General features: G+C 51.7%; 4 protein-coding genes and 1 non-coding gene across 5 annotated transcripts; 3 read left to right on the forward strand and 2 right to left on the reverse strand.

Annotated features, from left to right (window-relative positions):
• Positions 1–341: 341 nt before the first annotated feature.
• Positions 342–3,598, forward strand: HMPREF1120_08859 (huntingtin interacting protein 1; the record flags this gene model as incomplete). Its single annotated transcript, XM_009163129.1, has 2 exons — positions 342–3,431; positions 3,512–3,598. The coding sequence occupies 2 exons, from the start codon at positions 342–344 to the stop codon at positions 3,596–3,598; spliced, it is 3,177 nt and encodes a 1,058-aa protein (XP_009161377.1).
• A 965-nt stretch (positions 3,599–4,563) lies between these two features.
• On the reverse strand, positions 4,564–7,145 carry HMPREF1120_08860 (uncharacterized protein). Its single transcript, XM_009163130.1, has one exon. It carries the CDS (start codon positions 5,849–5,851, stop codon positions 5,051–5,053), a length of 801 nt encoding a protein of 266 aa, XP_009161378.1. The 5' UTR covers positions 5,852–7,145; the 3' UTR covers positions 4,564–5,050.
• On the forward strand, positions 7,023–7,138 carry HMPREF1120_09286. Its single transcript, XR_634405.1, has one exon. It is a non-coding gene; the product is annotated as a 5S ribosomal RNA (ribosomal RNA).
• Positions 7,146–10,516: 3,371 nt separating the features above from the next.
• HMPREF1120_08861 (uncharacterized protein) lies at positions 10,517–11,324 on the reverse strand (the record flags this gene model as incomplete). Its single annotated transcript, XM_009163131.1, has 3 exons — positions 10,517–10,714; positions 10,781–10,869; positions 10,919–11,324. The coding sequence occupies 3 exons, from the start codon at positions 11,322–11,324 to the stop codon at positions 10,517–10,519; spliced, it is 693 nt and encodes a 230-aa protein (XP_009161379.1).
• A 3,007-nt stretch (positions 11,325–14,331) lies between these two features.
• On the forward strand, positions 14,332–15,471 carry HMPREF1120_08862 (uncharacterized protein; the record flags this gene model as incomplete). The annotated part of the gene is made up of 1 exon (XM_009163132.1): positions 14,332–15,471. The coding sequence occupies one exon, from the start codon at positions 14,332–14,334 to the stop codon at positions 15,469–15,471; it is 1,140 nt and encodes a 379-aa protein (XP_009161380.1).
• Between the last annotated feature and the right edge of the window lie 827 nt (positions 15,472–16,298).

The following is a 16,298-nucleotide window of genomic DNA, read 5'->3' on the forward strand; positions in this document are numbered from 1 at the left end:
CCAACTCATGGCTCTGATTGGCCCGACACCAGCCTCAATGGTTTCGTGTCCCTCTGCAGGCACCGACGTATTTCCCATGTCCTGTGCTGCGCAGTGGCAGCGACGTGTGCGTCTCGTGCCATGCAATGAAGTGCGTCGCCAACGGTGCTCACTCGTCTTCAACTTGCTGATATCTTCACTTGATCTACCTTCCACTTCTCTCTGTCTTCACTTCTACTCCTCCCTTCACCTCTGATTTGGCCATCTTCGCGCCGCCTCCCTATAGCCTTGCAGGGAGAAGTCGGCCGCCCGCAAACTGTTGATGACCGCTTCCTAACCCTCGAGCTGCCCACCTCGTCAACATGTCTTATCCAGGCCTTGTTAGCGGCACCGGCCGCAATATCGACATGACTAAATCCGAATCCGAGCTTGCCGTCAACATCCGCAAAGCCACCAGTATCGAGGAGACGGCTCCTAAACGTAAACATGTCCGGAGCTGCATCGTCTACACCTGGGACCACAAGTCCTCCCTGTCCTTCTGGGCCGGCATGAAGGTCCAGCCAGTTATGGCTGACGAAGTGCAAACCTTCAAAGCCCTTATCACCATCCACAAGGTGTTGCAGGAGGGTCATCCTGTTACAGTCAAAGAGGCCCAACAGAATGTCAATTGGATCGAGAGCTTGGCCAGAGGCGTTACTGGTGAGGGTCTGAGAGGGTACGGCCCGTTGATTCGGGAATATGTCTTCTTCCTGCTGGCCAAACTAGCTTTCCACCGGCAGCATCCCGAGTTCAATGGCCTGTTTGAATATGAAGAGTACATCAGCTTGAAATCCATCAACGACCCTAACGAGGGCTACGAGACCATTTCGGACTTGATGACTCTGCAGGATCAGATCGACACCTTCCAGAAACTCATCTTTTCGCATTTTCGGGGCGGCGCGAACAACGAGTGTCGAATCGCAGCCCTGGTCCCCTTGGTGCAGGAAAGCTATGGCATCTACAAGTTCATCACGAGCATGCTGAGAGCAATGCACACGACCACCGGCGATGACGAGGCCCTGGAACCTTTGCGAACACGGTACGACGGTCAACATTATCGGTTGATCAAGTTCTATTACGAGTGCTCCAACCTGCGCTACCTGACCTCTCTGATTACAGTGCCCAAGTTGCCCCAAGACCCGCCAAACCTGCTCGCCGAAGAAGAGGAGCGTCCCGCTCTGCCCAAGCGCCCCACGAAAGAGATCGAGAAGGCGCCCACGCCTGTCCCCAAGAATGGCACCCCGGACCCCAAGGATATGGAAGATTTCTGGTCGAGGGAGGCTCAAAAACAACAAGAGGCTTACGAGGCCGAGCAGCGCCGGTTGCAGCAGGAGTGGGAAGACCAACAACGCGAGCAACTCAGGATGCAGCAGCAGGCTCAACAGGCATTTGAGGAGCAGCAAAGAATGCAGGCTGAACAACAGCGGTTGGCGCAGGAACAGTTGATGCGCGATCAAATGCAAGCTCAGACTCAAGGGCGGATGGCCGAACTCGAACGAGAGAATCTGGCCGCCCGCGCGCAGTACGAACGAGATCAACTCATGCTGCAGCAGTACGACCAAAGGATGAAAGCGTTGGAAGAACAGCTTCAACAACTCAACAACAACTTCCAGATGCAATCGCAGTCCAAAGATGACCAGATTGCCGCCCTACAAGAACAGGTCAATACTTGGCGGCACAAATATGAAGCATTGGCGAAACTGTACTCGCAGCTACGACAGGAACATCTGGATCTTCTGCAGACCACCAAATCGCTCAAACTCAAGGCCGCTTCGGCTCAGGAGGCCATCGACCGACGAGAACGTTTGGAGCGTGAAATGAAGTCCAAGAATCTCGAACTGGCTGACATGATCCGCGAACGCGACCGGGCATTGCACGAGAAGGATCGTGTCCAAGGCGGACATCGCGAGGAAGTGGAGAAGTTGAAGCGCGAGCTGAGACTCGCCATCGAACGAGCCGAAGAAGCTGAAAAGGCCAAGGGCTCGGAACTGTCTTCGATGCTGGCCAAATACAATCGTGAAATGGCCGACCTGGAAGAGGCTCTGCGCAACAAGACGAGACAGCTCGAGGAGATTCGTTCAAAGCATGGTGACCGCAACGTCGACCATGAACAAGCACTCCGCGAGAAGGACGAGGAGATCGAAATCTACAAGTCCGGGATGGAACAAGCCCTGGAGGAGTTGGAAGAGCTCAAGCTAGGCAGCAAGGAGACCGATGGCGCACTCGATGGAGCGATCGACGAAGTGATCAAGGCCAACATCAACAAGATCAATGACATTATCGATTCGGTTTTACAGAGTGGCGTGCAGAGAGTAGATGATGCCATGTACGAGCTCGACTCGCCCATGCAGGCAGGTAACCAGAATGCAACCGCGCCTTATGTGCTGTCGCAGATTGAAAAAGCGTCTGCCAGCGCGACCGAATTTTCGACTGCGTTCAACAACTTCGTGGCAGACGGACCGAACAGCGACCACTCAGAAATCATCAAAACAGTCTCCGTCTTTGCGGCATCCATCGCCGACGTGTTGTCCAACACCAAGGGTCTCACTCGATTTGCCACGGAGGAAAGAAAGGGTGATCAGTTGATTGACGCCGCCAGACAGGCTGCGCTCGCGACAATCGCCTTTTTCCGCAATCTGCAGTCGTTCCGATTGGAAGGCCTTGAGCCCATGCAGAAGAGCGATGTCGTGATCAACAACAACCATGATGTCCTGATGAAACTTCAGAAGCTTTCGAAACTGGCGGATGCATTCGCACCCAAGAGTAGCAAGCTCAGCACCACGGGGGATCTCGGTGATCTGGTGGATTCCGAATTGACCAAGGCTGCCAATGCCATTGACGCGGCCGCTCAGCGTTTGGCCAAGCTGAAGAACAAACCGCGGGACGGATTCTCGACATATGAGTTGAAAATCAACGATTCTATTCTCGACGCCGCTGTGGCCGTTACCAACGCTATTGCACAACTGATCAAGGCGGCCACCGATTCGCAGAACGAGATTGTGCGCGAAGGCCGTGGATCATCGTCTCGGACCGCTTTCTACAAGAAGAACAATCGCTGGACTGAAGGATTGATCTCGGCCGCTAAGGCGGTGGCTACGTCAACCAACACATTGATCGAGACGGCAGACGGGGTGATTAGTGGTCGCAATAGCCATGAGCAGCTGATCGTGGCATCCAATGATGTTGCTGCAAGCACGGCGCAACTGGTTGCAGCCAGTCGTGTCAAGGCCAGTTTCATGTCCAAGACCCAAGACCGTCTGGAACAGGCATCGCGGGCCGTCGGTTCGGCTTGCCGTGCGCTGGTCCGACAGGTCCAGGATATTATCAAACAGAAGCAGCAGGACGAGGGTGACAATGTCGACTATGCCAGTCTCAGCGGCCACGAATTCAAGGTGCGCGAGATGGAGCAACAGGTGTGTTATAACTTCTTCTTATTGGAGCGTGTCTGGACTCTTGGTGTAACTTCGTGTTTGCTAACTTTCTTGTCTTACAGGTCGAAATTCTGAAACTGAGAAATGCTCTCGACGCTGCCCAAGCCAGATTGGGCGAAATGCGCAAGATCTCGTACCGAGAGGACTGAATTCTGCCTCACAATCACCGTTACCGAACAACTACATGTGCGTGGAACGAAATCGATCGGTGGCCGTCTGGGCTGGCTTCAGGAGTTGCCACACAAGATGGCATGGCGTGACCGTGCCTACGATGCTTACACTATATCCTGCATCAGGAAGCAGAGTTTCCTCGAATATGGGCTAGATCAGCCAAGCTTCACTCCTGAAAGATGTAATTGAATGGAGTGTCCAAATGGGTAAAAGGTGAAAAGGCTGCCTTGATACACTGCGTGAAACTAGCTTCACGAGACTGTCGAACACAGACATGAACATATGCAAGTTCCGGAGCTCGGTCTCCGGAGTTCGCGGTGCAGATAATATTGTTCCTAGTTACCTATTGTTATACGTGTCATACATCAGGAACATGCATCTCGACAAAATACAACCGCGGGTTGGGAGTCTGGTAACCCTGGCATTTGTTTGCTCGATTTAATCAAGCATCTGCAAATCTGAGTAGTACCCAGGGCATTGGAACAGCACGTTGAATCTGACAATTAAATCTGGGCACCACTAAGTACATTACCGCGCGAGGGCCGAGGGGCTCCTGCATCTGGTTCTGTTTCCATGGCATGCCGATTTCGAACATGATGGGTTGCTATGCCCGACCTGACTAAATGAAATGCAGCTTGCAGGTTGCAGCTTGCTACGAGCGAGCAATTCACCGAGTCTGCAAGGGCAGGTTGAATCACAGTACATTGGGCGGCGAATCTCCTGCCCAGTCCAAACCAAATGCAAATCATCAATGCCCCCCGCGGCCATGGGATGGGCGTGTTTGGGTCATCTGCCTACCTAGATCTATCCCATCCCCTTCAAGTTTCCCGGGTTCCCTCGTCCAGTCCATGCTTCTGTGCTCTGCTCATTTAAAAACGGACCGGGGCCACATAGCTTAGGTAGTTGATGGGTCACTAGTAGTTGTTTGCCTACGCCGCGCGGATGGTTTGGAAATCGAGTCATTCATTGTTTGTCAGTTGGTTCTGGTCATCAGCGATTGAGCGAGTAAATTAGTCTCCTTGTCTCTCCCTTCCAGGTGTTGAATTAAATCTGGATTTGTTGCGAGTGTTTTTCTGGTCCACTACCCTAGTAAGCCAAACGGTATGGTCCAGCTGCACGGAACGAGCGACGAGATACAGCCCAAACAAAGATGAAAACGGGGACCTCAGCCCGATTTGGTATTGGCGGAAGAGACAGATAGTACAGAACATGTGAAACAACAAACAAATAGACAAGAACAGCCACCAGACGCCTCGTTAGTTTCCAGGGTCCTGTCCCCCTTTCCCCCCTCGTACATATGAATCTCGATTTAGGTCAGAACTTCCTCCGAGCAAAGGTACACACTCATCGCTGTATTCAAGCCAGGACCAGCCAGGGCTTGTAAACACGAGACAACATAACACAAAGAAAGACACTGGTCCCCGTTCCCCTCACTTTGTCTGCACCGGCTTGCTGTGTGTCTTTACACCATGCTCTCCACTCAGCTTGCCGGAACCCGGTCGTTGTCCCTCGGAAACAAAGGTAAATCCAGAGTTGCAGGCCAGTTTTGCCTCTTCTGCGGCCTTGAGTCTCTTCCTAGCTCGGTACCGTGCCGATGCCAACGCGTTGCGTTTCTTAATCGAGTACGGTGACCGGGAAGGATGCTGAATCTCCACGGGCAGGACAAGCGGAGGGCCTTTGTCTGACGGGAGGATCAATTGATAGATCGTCTGTGGCTCCGGAAGGCTAGATCTAGATCGAGGGGTCTGGCCTGATAGGGGAGGAATCTGCACCTTGTCTGGCTTTTCTAGGAAAGAGATTGGTGGCAGACGATTGGATGCGTCCTGTCCAGTTTGCGATGCACCCGGACTAGTAGGAAACGAAAGCTGCGACCGGTTGTTATTGCATTCGGCGCCGTCGCACACCTTCGTCTCTTTGGCGGTCGATGGAAATGATTGGGCGAGGAGAAGTGAGGTAGCACGAGATCGATCTGGCTCCGATCCCGTAGTAACCTGGGGTTTGCAATTTTTCCGAGGCGTTTCCAAACCGACGGAAGAAGCCGTCCTCCTTTTTGCTGACCTCGATGGCGATTCAGGTCCAGGATCTGGTTCTTCCCTGCCGTAGCCTTCATCGTCACACTCATTCTTTGGGTCGGGTAAGGGATTCAACAGGTTGTGCAGGTTCATGGCTTGAGATGAGGTTTCCTGGTGGGGATTGTTCAGAAGATCTGGGATTCCAACCACGCGGGTCATTGTCGAGCATCTGAGGTATACAGTGGACGGGAAACAGGTAGCTTGATGTAGATGTTGCTGACAGCAGATTCTGTGCTCGACCACACTTGAACAAGAAACTCGATGAAGACGTCGTTGACAGCAGATTCAAGTGCTCGGCTGAATCTGAGCATGTAAGTAGGTCAAGGTACCAAAAGCCCAAGGTTGTGCAACATAGCTGCCCGGTACCTACCGAGCTGAGCGTAGAAGCAAGCTGCAGAAGAATGTCAAGGGCAAAACTGGACGAGCATAATGACCGAAAGGCAGTCAAAGCGGTCGGGCGTCTCGAAATATATTCAGCCTGATCCACCACCCGTAGTGAAGTTACAAGGATGTCCAATGGTGACGATCCGGATCACCCATCATATCCATTTCCGCTGGCAGTATCACTAACATTCGGCAACCCCAGTATCATGACGCCACAAATGCCAAAAGATAGTACACCCGAGCACTTGGATCCCAGCCACAAGGGTGGCCGGGTCGAGCCCGCATGTCAGCCGGACTCAAACATAACATACCAGATCCGTGGTAGTCCTGACCCTTAGCATGGCTTACTTTCTCTGTGTAGTTCGCAGTCTTGACCAGTTTCGTGTCTTGTTGACTCACCAGCTCCTGAGTATTTGGCATTAGTGCATTTGGTCTCAGCAGACTTGAAGCGCCGCTGTGGAAACTGCGGCAGCAAATACGAGAGTACCGGACACGGGACATGGATGAAGGAAGGCACGACGCCTTTGCGGACGGAGACCTGGATTAGATGTGTCTTGGCTGGCTTCAGGGATTGTTGATTCAGAATGAGGCGCCAATCGTGGAATGGAAATGCGGGTAGCTAGGGTGTCGAACAGTTGCCTGAGTGTGAGGGAAACAAAACCTGGAGACGCCGCTGCTTCTGACTTGAATGGCCGTCTTTGGGCGAAGCATATCTACCAGGTAAGTAGATATAGGTATGGACTGTACCTAGTAATCAGGGAGGGTGTCAAGGGCATACCCTGGCAACTGCATTACATCCTTCGAGAGGAGTATACCGTACAACTGGTCACGTCGACAGGGGCGTCAAGTTCCTCAGCTGGATTTGCGGCCGGCAAAGCGAAGCTGAGATTCAGAGACAAATGAAAATCAAGGATTATAGGCCATGCACACGCGTTTTCTTCCGCAATCGACCATAGGATTGAGAATGCAGCGCTTCCCGTTCGCTCAGCGGTACTTAAGCTCAATGCCGGTCAGTTAGTACTAAAGTCGGTGACGATTTGGGAATCCTGACTGTCGATTGTTTTTTACTCCATTGCAAAATTTTTGGCAAATTGTTTCTGTGCATGCCCGTCAGTTTGATTGATAAAGTGGAGAGTTTGTGCGGAAGTCTGAAACGGGAATAGTACTACAACGTAGATGTGTACAATAGTAGTGCGTACGCTAGCTGGTGGACTGCCAGTGGCCAGTCGATCTTTTACCGAGTTTCGACCCTGGCTTCAGGAATTCCAATTGCTGTGCGACGACCCTTTCGTTCAACTTCATTCGTTTATCGTTCCATTCATCAGCACAACAATGTCCCCTGCGGCGGTAGCTAGTGCAATTTTGCCCATGATCGGATTCATTGTGCTAGGGCGCCTTAGGCCCTGGGTTCTGTGACCCTGGGCAGGCCGTAGGCATGCAATAGGCATTTCCCAGCCCCTGTTTAATCGGACACACCTAGTAAGAAGTTTTCAGCTAGGACCCTCCCTGGACTTTTTTGGTAGTGGACATGGAACTCTTGTACCCTCATAATGTCAACGGGGCCATGGCACAAGATCACGGTTGTTGATCACTTCATTCCGCTGTCACATGGCACTTTTGCTCCGGCAACTGTGCCTGTGCAGGAGTACGTGTTTAACAGTTGTTCTATGAACACCTAAATGCAAACATAATGAAGAGATCCATCTGAGGAGTGGACAGAAGCGTCCACCAGCCAGTGCTGACCATGACGCTTCACGCAGAAAGCACGGCTTTCAAATCACCTAGAAATTGGGCAATATTTGCTTAGTAAGATACGTGATTGAACGAGGTAGTGTACAGGGAGGTGCACGGAAAGCGATACTCGTAGTAATGCACGATATACCTGCCATGGATAGCCTCAATGCCCTATTCAGGCTCAGTTCTTGATCCGCAAAGTTCATGAATTCGAGAATCTGTAGAAAATGCGGCAGCTGCTAGAGTTAATGTACAATGTTGTACCTTCAAAGCTGGAAAGGGGAAGAACATCTGCTCCTTGTATGCCCAATGATTTTGGTAAAGCGACAGGCACCTTAGACATGCTCTCACCGCGCCGTTGCTTGATTTCTTAGATGCGATGCTTCAAACTTGGACAAGGGCATGAGTTGCTGAATTCCAATGGCCGTGTCTACACTGAGAGCCGGCTAACATGCGGCAGCGTTCCAAGGCTCGCTTTTAGTGGCCACTGGCAGTCGCAGAGCGCGAATCGCATCCGAAGATTCGGATGATGTGCTGTCCTCTTGACGAAGAGCTATTCCAATCCAAGCGATTTTCGTCCCAGAAGGGCAATCAAGGCAAAGTTGATGCACCGACAGTGGTCTTTCTGGCCTCGACGCGAGGTCTGGTCGTCTTAAATAGGCTTAGCTGAAACTCTGATCGGCCTCCGGTAGCACCGATCTGAACTCTAATTTGAACTTTAATTCGCTTCAACGCGAAGACGAACAACAGGACCTGGGTGAGGGTTTCTACTACGCGCTGCAGTCCTCTGGGTCGATTTCTCTACAACGCTGCCCCCGGGGCTTGTGTGATTTTCTTCACCCTTTACTTCCATGTTCCCCGGAAGCTGTCCGCTGAAAGTATCGACCCCAGCTACTGTTCGCGCACCAGCTATGTGGTCCCATGAGCTGTTCCGCACTCAGCACAATGCGTTCGCTCTTGGCCTTCAGTCACCCCCTGGAGGCTCTGACATAGAATGAGAGAGAACCCTGACAGTCACAAATGGTAGTCATCTATATTCCCTGAAACTCTTGCAGCATCACTAATCAGCTACTAGTAGTATCGTGTTTCCGCGATGGCACAGTGTGAGTGCGCCCTATTCTGCATGCAATAGCCACAAGCACATCGACCCGCATCCTTGCCTGAACGCGACCGCTTTGGACGATATGTTCTCCCCACGAAGTAAATGATGCTGTTATTCTGGTGTGGACGCCTTAGTGAGACGCCCTTCTACTAGTTGCGCAGGGGACTGGTCTCAAGCAGATGCGCAGTTTCTGCGTGATGTGCAGCCTTCCGGAGCTGACGCGGGACGTCTGTCTTGAATGCAAGACCAGCCTTATGAACCCTGTTCGATGTTTGAGAGTGCGTCCTCAACTGCGGGTTGGTAGTGGACATTGAGAGACATCACTGTCCAGCCAACAGGGGTGGCATTCCGTCGTTCACGGAGACGGACCAGGGCCCATTCTTCAACACATCTACAGCTGAACCAATCACCTCCGAAAACAAGGCCATAATGAACCAAGCAGCGGAGATACCACCAGGATGGCTGCAGGTGCTCCCCTGAAGATCGAAGGCTGAGGACAGTGATTCATCAGGCATACCTCAGTAAGTCCGCTTCGGGATATGCCCGTGCCTCAGCGGAGCTATCCCGACGAGACCCACATTCGTCCCCGCTGTCCGAAAGGTTCAAGTTCATGGCTGCTGCGCGATGGAAGATCCGCCCCTTGTGATTCGCAGCCTTGTATTCTCTCGAAAATACAGAGACGCCACCAGTGACCTGGTCCGATCACTCTGGTCGAATCGGTCTCAGGAATCTCGATTTGGCATCTGTCATAGTGGACTTGCGGACGCCTAGGGTAAAAAAGGCGCGGGATCTGCCATAGACAGCGGGCATTTCGACAACCGACAGGGGTCCCGTCGTCGACTAGGACCAAATCGAACCCTCCCCGAGCCGCTCTCTCATTTCAAGTCAGGACATGAACGCCACGGCAATCTCGACGAATAGTCATATCCCGGGACTCTTGAAGCTTCCCTAGGAGTTGCTATGCGTCAAACTCGTTCGCAATCGAAGGAGGCAGTGCACGCCGCCTTCCGGTTCATCAGGAATGACTGGAGAACAAGGTTCAGCCTTGCGTTTCAGGTGTGAGAGCTGTTGCGGTCTTTGTGCTTGTCCTCTGCCATCTGAGGATGTAGGGTATTACTCCCTGGATGTGCAGACTTTTAGCACCGGGAGAAATTTCCCTGCCACAAGTTTTCCAGCAACAAGCAGAGAGACGGATCCCGGTGCGGGACCCTGGATGAGTCGGTGCTGGCCATATCCGGTGGGAGAAATTCTGTGAACGCAGAAGAAATTGTGTTCAGGAAAGCAAGATCAACAGTACAGAAACAGATATTGACTGAAGCAAGTGCCCTCCCACAACATCAACGAGAGTGGCTGTCGATAGTCGACTTACGTGCAGGAAGTGAACATGGCATATAATCTCTCAAACAAAGAATATACGGAGTGTTTGACAGTGGGTGCCGACCATATCATTCCAGCGCGGTCTAGTGACCATATCTTTCTAGCAGGCGGACGTCCAGTCGCTGATTCTCCTCAATATTTCCACACCTCCCGTTGTCGGCGAGCCCGCCGCTCTCATCTTCCTCCTGGCGTCCGGCAGGAACAATCGATCGTGGCTCATGTTGTTCTTACTTGCGCTGCCGTGCCAGAGCTCGGATTCTCTCCCCACACTGGCCTGGTGTCTTGCTGGAGCCCGCCTTGTCGTTGCCCTGGGAGTTCTCGTCGTACACGATGTTTCCGGAGTACACGGCCCCTTCCTCATCGACGCCATACCAGACCATTTCTTGGGGAGGGTTCGGCGCGAACGATCTTGAAGCCTTGTCGCCCTACCCCCAGGGCGACATGGCGGTTGAATTCGGCCCTATACCGAACGCAGTGCTGGCAGCAATCACATTTAAACTTCCAGGCTTTATCCCTGTGATAGGTAAGAGGATGAGAGCTTTTATCTTCATCACGACGATGTCGACGTCCACGTCGGACCCTTGGGTGATGGCGTGACAGCGGACCAACAGCCTTCACAACTCTCGTACCCTTCACTGGTGTTATTCTTCCTCTTCTGGTGTTGGCAGTGGTATTGGTAGTGGTGTTGGTGGTGATGTTGGTGATGATGTTGGTGTTGATGGCGGTTTCGCGCTTTCTCACATGATTGGTGTTCTTGGGTTTCGAGGCGCGCCCATGAAGGAAGAAGTTGACAAAGTCGCTGGTGATGAACTCGGTAAGGTCAAATTTCTGGTGTAAGTGACTAAGCTTGATGAGAACCGAGGTGCTTCTGGTTGTGAAGAAAACAGCCTCTTCAACGAGATCACGCAACGCGGCGCGGAGGGCAGGATCGAGATCGGTGGCTGGGGGCGCGGCCGAGCCAGTGACGGAGGCAGTGTCGAGCAGTAACTGTGCTCGCGCCAGCCATTCTGCGTCGTCAGATAATGCAGGTCTCATTTTGGTAGAATGGTGAATTGCTCTCAAGTTGCGAGGTGTGGGTGAGGTAAAAACAAATACTGCGACAGCGGGTTTACAGTGAAGCCGCACTTCATTAACTCTGTAATATCTTGGGGTGGCCGCCCGCTACAAGCAATGAGCTCGGAAGTCTCGAAGTCTCGTTGAACCGAATCATATGTTTGTATATATCGACTCTTGCTGTCCCCGGCGCATGACCTGAAGCCGACAAACCCGCAGTATCTACTTTGAATGGCATGATGAATGGCATGAAATGAGAGCGTTTGATTATCTCTGAGGCGAGGATACATACTATGGCACACTCGGAGGTTGTCCGTGCCGCTTTGCTATGTGCTGGACGGAGAATATACAGTGGTTCCGGCATGGTAGAATTTCTTGCTATGCATTTGAGCTGTATGTACAAGCCGCCAGTACTACTAGTAGTAGGGTCATATCATCAATATCATCAATCGCATCAAATCACTTCTGCCAGGTACACAGCCTACAACGCATGACGAGCAAGAGCAATGAGAGCAGAAATAAGTCCAATGTACTGGTAGTGGGTCAAAATTGTAGTTCCCGTCGAGGTCAGATATTGAGATTTGAGGCCCGATACGGTTTGTTTGTTGCACCAGACTGGTAGTGGACGAAGGAATTCTACAGTCTGGACATAAAAGAACAGGTTTTCGCAAGCTGCTTCTGAGATTCGCACAGTGCGCCCGAATACTTATGAATAATGTATTATCGTTGTATGTACCTAGGGCTATTGGTACCTTGAGCAAGCGCAAAACCATTTCACGGTGATGACAACCACTTCGTTTGGGACGCTCCAGTGGTGTCTTCTGTCCCATTCCCGCGGCCTCTCCTGCCATGTCTCAGACTTCTGGTGACCTTTGCCTCTCGCCAGGATGTTTGGATGCGTCTCCATCTGGGTTGTTTGTGACAGCTTCCAAGCACAATCCATGGCAGATGTGAGATGTGCTGTGATACAATCACACTTCCCAGTCAATGAGGGCACTCCAGTCGAGATCAAACGGGTCGAAATCATCCTGAATGATGCGTGGCTGAAGCCCGAACTTGCGCGGAGCCCCGACGTAGTAGAAGATTAGTCGGAATTGTGACGTTAAAGACAACGACACCTCTAAGCGGTTGCAATGCCAAGATTGAAGTGGAGAGCGAAACCTCTGCTGGCCAGTGTCCAGTTAGTATGGTACCTAGGTAGGTAGTACTAGTATGGGGGCTAGGGAAGCCCCGCGCGCTGGAGGCAGCATCCGCCATTCGTACCTGGTACTAATGACGTCCTGCAGTGGAATGCAGAAATAGGCAAAGTAGAAAAAGTCAAAGTTCAGGAACAAAGACTCACCATGGGCTTCTTTGATATCTGGTACGCGATGTACTTGCGTACCTCCGCAGCGCAGACTCGGTGACTTACACGATAACATCAACACCACCATGGCTATGCGTTGGTGTTCAGTTTTCGACGTAGGTATGGGGGATCTCCACCTTTATCAACTCGTCGATCGCTCGGGTTTCCAGGGCAGCCATCCTTGGGAATAGGCTACGTTGAATGGTGTAGCTGGAGGCAAGCACCGTCTCTTTGGCGGAATAGGACATCTTGACACGGCGCTGAGTATTTATTTGGTCTCGTTGGCCTGAGACATTGCTGCTGTCTCCCATCGCATTAGACCCAAGTGGCTGTTTCATGGTTCGGTGGGTCCGTGTCACCCACATTCTTGCTCGAGAATGTGCCACTGTTTCTGTCTTTCAATTTCTGGCTTTGGATGGTCTGAGGCGAACTTCTCATAGATGTCCAGACAGCTTTCGTGATCGCAAGAGTGGGAAGGAGTGGCCTTTGCCCAGGTTGGCATTGATTCAAAAGAAAATCCGTGCTTCAGCGATAAAGGCAGCTTTTCTATCTATCTTTGGAGTTCTTTAGCAGCGATCACAATCTCACCAACGGCAAATTCGGGACTAGGATTGTTGCAGGCTCACAAGTCTGCTCTGCGACACACGCCGGAACGAGTCGTCGAGCCCAGGTGCAAGCTCGATATTTGACCAAAGAGATTGAACTTACATATAGGCTCTGAACTGACGAAACTTCAGGGTCGGCGCATGAGAAGAGACTTAGTCGACAGCTGGGAGGGTGCGGAAGCGAGGAAAGTTCAAACTTCAAAGTGCTGCTCTCCTACCTATGATTAGGTCTTAATCTACCTCAAGTGAAGCTTCTTACCTTGACTGATATGCCTCTGCGCCGGCACTTGACTTGATAGTTTGCCTGCTGGCCATTCGCTGTGGCATTCGAGCACTCAAGACTGTGAGTGAAGAGTTACGGCTGCAGATTTTCCTGGCATTGTGCGCTGCTCAAACTTGTCGCAGCTGCGGCATAAGACCACTGCACTAACTGGGCATAATTTCTTATTCAATCCTATTCGAAACCCGATGCGGTAATGCGGCGCGACCTTGCTGTGTTCAAAATCTAGTGATGCGGCAGAATTCACTGTTGTCGCGCTACCACCTGCGACCTCACTTCACTTTCAAAACAACTTCTCTCACTATCAAAACAACTTCTCCCACTTTCAAACCCTCGATCTCTCACTTTCGAACTTCTCATCCCTTCTCATCACAGTTGTCCTCAACTTTCCCAAACCTACATACTTCCTTGAATCACTCATCAACCCTCTGATCCTTCTTCATTATCTTCAAAACGCCGGCTGTGAAAGAGGGATCAGTCTCCTCGTAAGGAATCTCCATTTTCCATTGCACGCAGACAGCAGTCTCTGACGATTCATTAGACGATCAGCAACGATGGAAGCCTCGAATGCTTTCATTGCTGCCGACATGGCTAACACAAATCCCAATCGTGTTGGCTATACCAAGGAACAGATTGAGGTCGTCTGGCAAATGAGTCGTCCCTCGATGACCGAGAACAACTGCGAAATGGTCCTTCCCAAATTCGTGGCCATGAAGCTCACTGAAGAGAACATCAACGATCTCAAGGCTCGCTTCAGGCATGTGGTTCACTCTAACTTCAAACTCTGTGATTACTGACTTCTCCAGTGCGCTGTACGGTGGCGGCCCTGCCGAAAGTGTTGTCGACCACACCCACCAAGTGATCCGTATTCGCAAAGTTGCTGAGGGAACAACGGCTGCAAATAGTCCTTTCGCTTCCAGCAACCTGTCGTCGTCTGCTAGCCCACCACAATCACCTGGCAAGACTACTAACCACATCGTCGCCGGCTTGAGTGGTCATGCTCGAGGCCCTGGAAAGCAGCTCAAACCAGCCAAAGCACTTCGCTTGCCTGGCAAGAAGTCCAAGGTCCCACGTCCTCCCAATGCATTCATCCTCTATCGCCAGAAGCATCACCCTCTTGTGATGGCAGCTCATCCAGGCATGAAGAACAATGACATCTCCATCCTACTTGGCCAACAATGGAAGGCAGAAGCTGAAGATGTCAAGGCTGAATACAAGGCACTGGCAGATAAGATGAAGCTCAAGCATGCTGCTGAGAATCCTGGATACCAATACGCCCCGCGCAAGGCTTCTGAGAAGAAGCGTCGCATGACTGTCCGCAAGCTTGCCAAACTTCGCTTGAGTGATGGCGGATCAGAAACACAATCCAATCCCGACGTTGACACGGATGATGCCAAGGGTGTGGAGAAACTTGCACTTCCAGAGCACGTTGCTGCTGATGGAACTACGCTTCGCATGCCAGTCTCTGTCACCGAGATGCTCAACGCAGAGAGACCGAGCTATCCTGGCTACATCGAGTACAACGCTGTTGAGAAGATGAGTCTCACCCTTCCAGCTGGTCATAGCCAAGTTGAGCGCGACTACATGTTGAACATGGGCTCTGGAGCTGAAGGCCTATCTGTGTTCGACGACAATGCCAGATCCGGTGTCTATACGGACATGGATGACTTCATCGCCACTGAGACCACTCTCATGCATGATGCAACTGACTGGGAAGCCATCACGCACGACATCGAGTACATCCGTGCGATGAAGCAGTTTCTTGAGGTCTCCACCACCAACAACCCGAAGCATCCCAAGGCCACGGAGCCCAGTGGATCCATCCTCAACTTCGACGATGAGATGGAACGCCAGCTCTTCCAAGAACGTCTCGACGCAGCTCTCTGGATGCTCGAATGAACTCATTGACAGACACAACCATCAGACATCAAGACTCGAAGAAGATGTTCAGCCAAACAAGACCGACAGGACACGGAGACTCAACACCTCACACAAGGGCGACGGTGATGCTGCGGCACTGTCTTTCTCAATCTGCGACATACCCAGCTCTGGCGCCATAGGTATTCAACGGTTCCCACTTTACCAGTGCTTTCCCTGCATAGCACACGGAGTTTTCATTTCACAACAGGGTCACAAGGATCAAGCCCAATCAGAACATCATGGATGGGCTGATGCAACCAGGACTGCAGCATGGCAATGGCCAACATCAGTCTGCAGACTAAGTGCGTTAGGGGTGGGGATTAGTGCGATACGGAGCGCATTGTTTCGAAAGCTACACTAGCAATCAGGGCCCGGGTGTTATCACCGAGCGAGGCCCCATTTCTGTGTCCAGCCTTGATGCTGCCTCCATACTTCCACCCCCAGCATAGCACCATGACAGTTTAGTTTAGTGACTTTAGCATAGAATAAAATAATAAAAGGATGAAGTCCCTGCAAAGGGATGGAGCCACCAAAAAAGAGCTTTCAATGTAGTGTCCGTTTGATTCCTATTCCGTGCCCTATTTCGTTCATAGCCCTCTCACGGCGCAACGCCGGCTGCGGTTTAAGCATACACTGCACCAGGGTCATGGCCATGGCTCATTTCAGCGTAGAAGGCTAACACTAACAGACTCAGGACATGCCGTACTTTTACCAAGACGCCCAAGCACAAATCCTACTACTTCTGCTCACATCTGCAAGACCTCTCAGACGCCCGCTGATCCCCAATCTCCTCAAATAAACCCTCG

The sequence above is a fragment of the Exophiala dermatitidis genome (assembly GCF_000230625.1).
Source record: "Exophiala dermatitidis NIH/UT8656 unplaced genomic scaffold supercont1.8, whole genome shotgun sequence".
Taxonomy (NCBI): domain Eukaryota; kingdom Fungi; phylum Ascomycota; class Eurotiomycetes; order Chaetothyriales; family Herpotrichiellaceae; genus Exophiala; species Exophiala dermatitidis.

Coding starts and splice junctions, on each gene's coding strand:
- HMPREF1120_08860 (XM_009163130.1), bottom strand. CDS start 5,851: ATGACCCGCGTGGTTGGAATCCCAGATCTTCTGAACAATCCCCACCAG.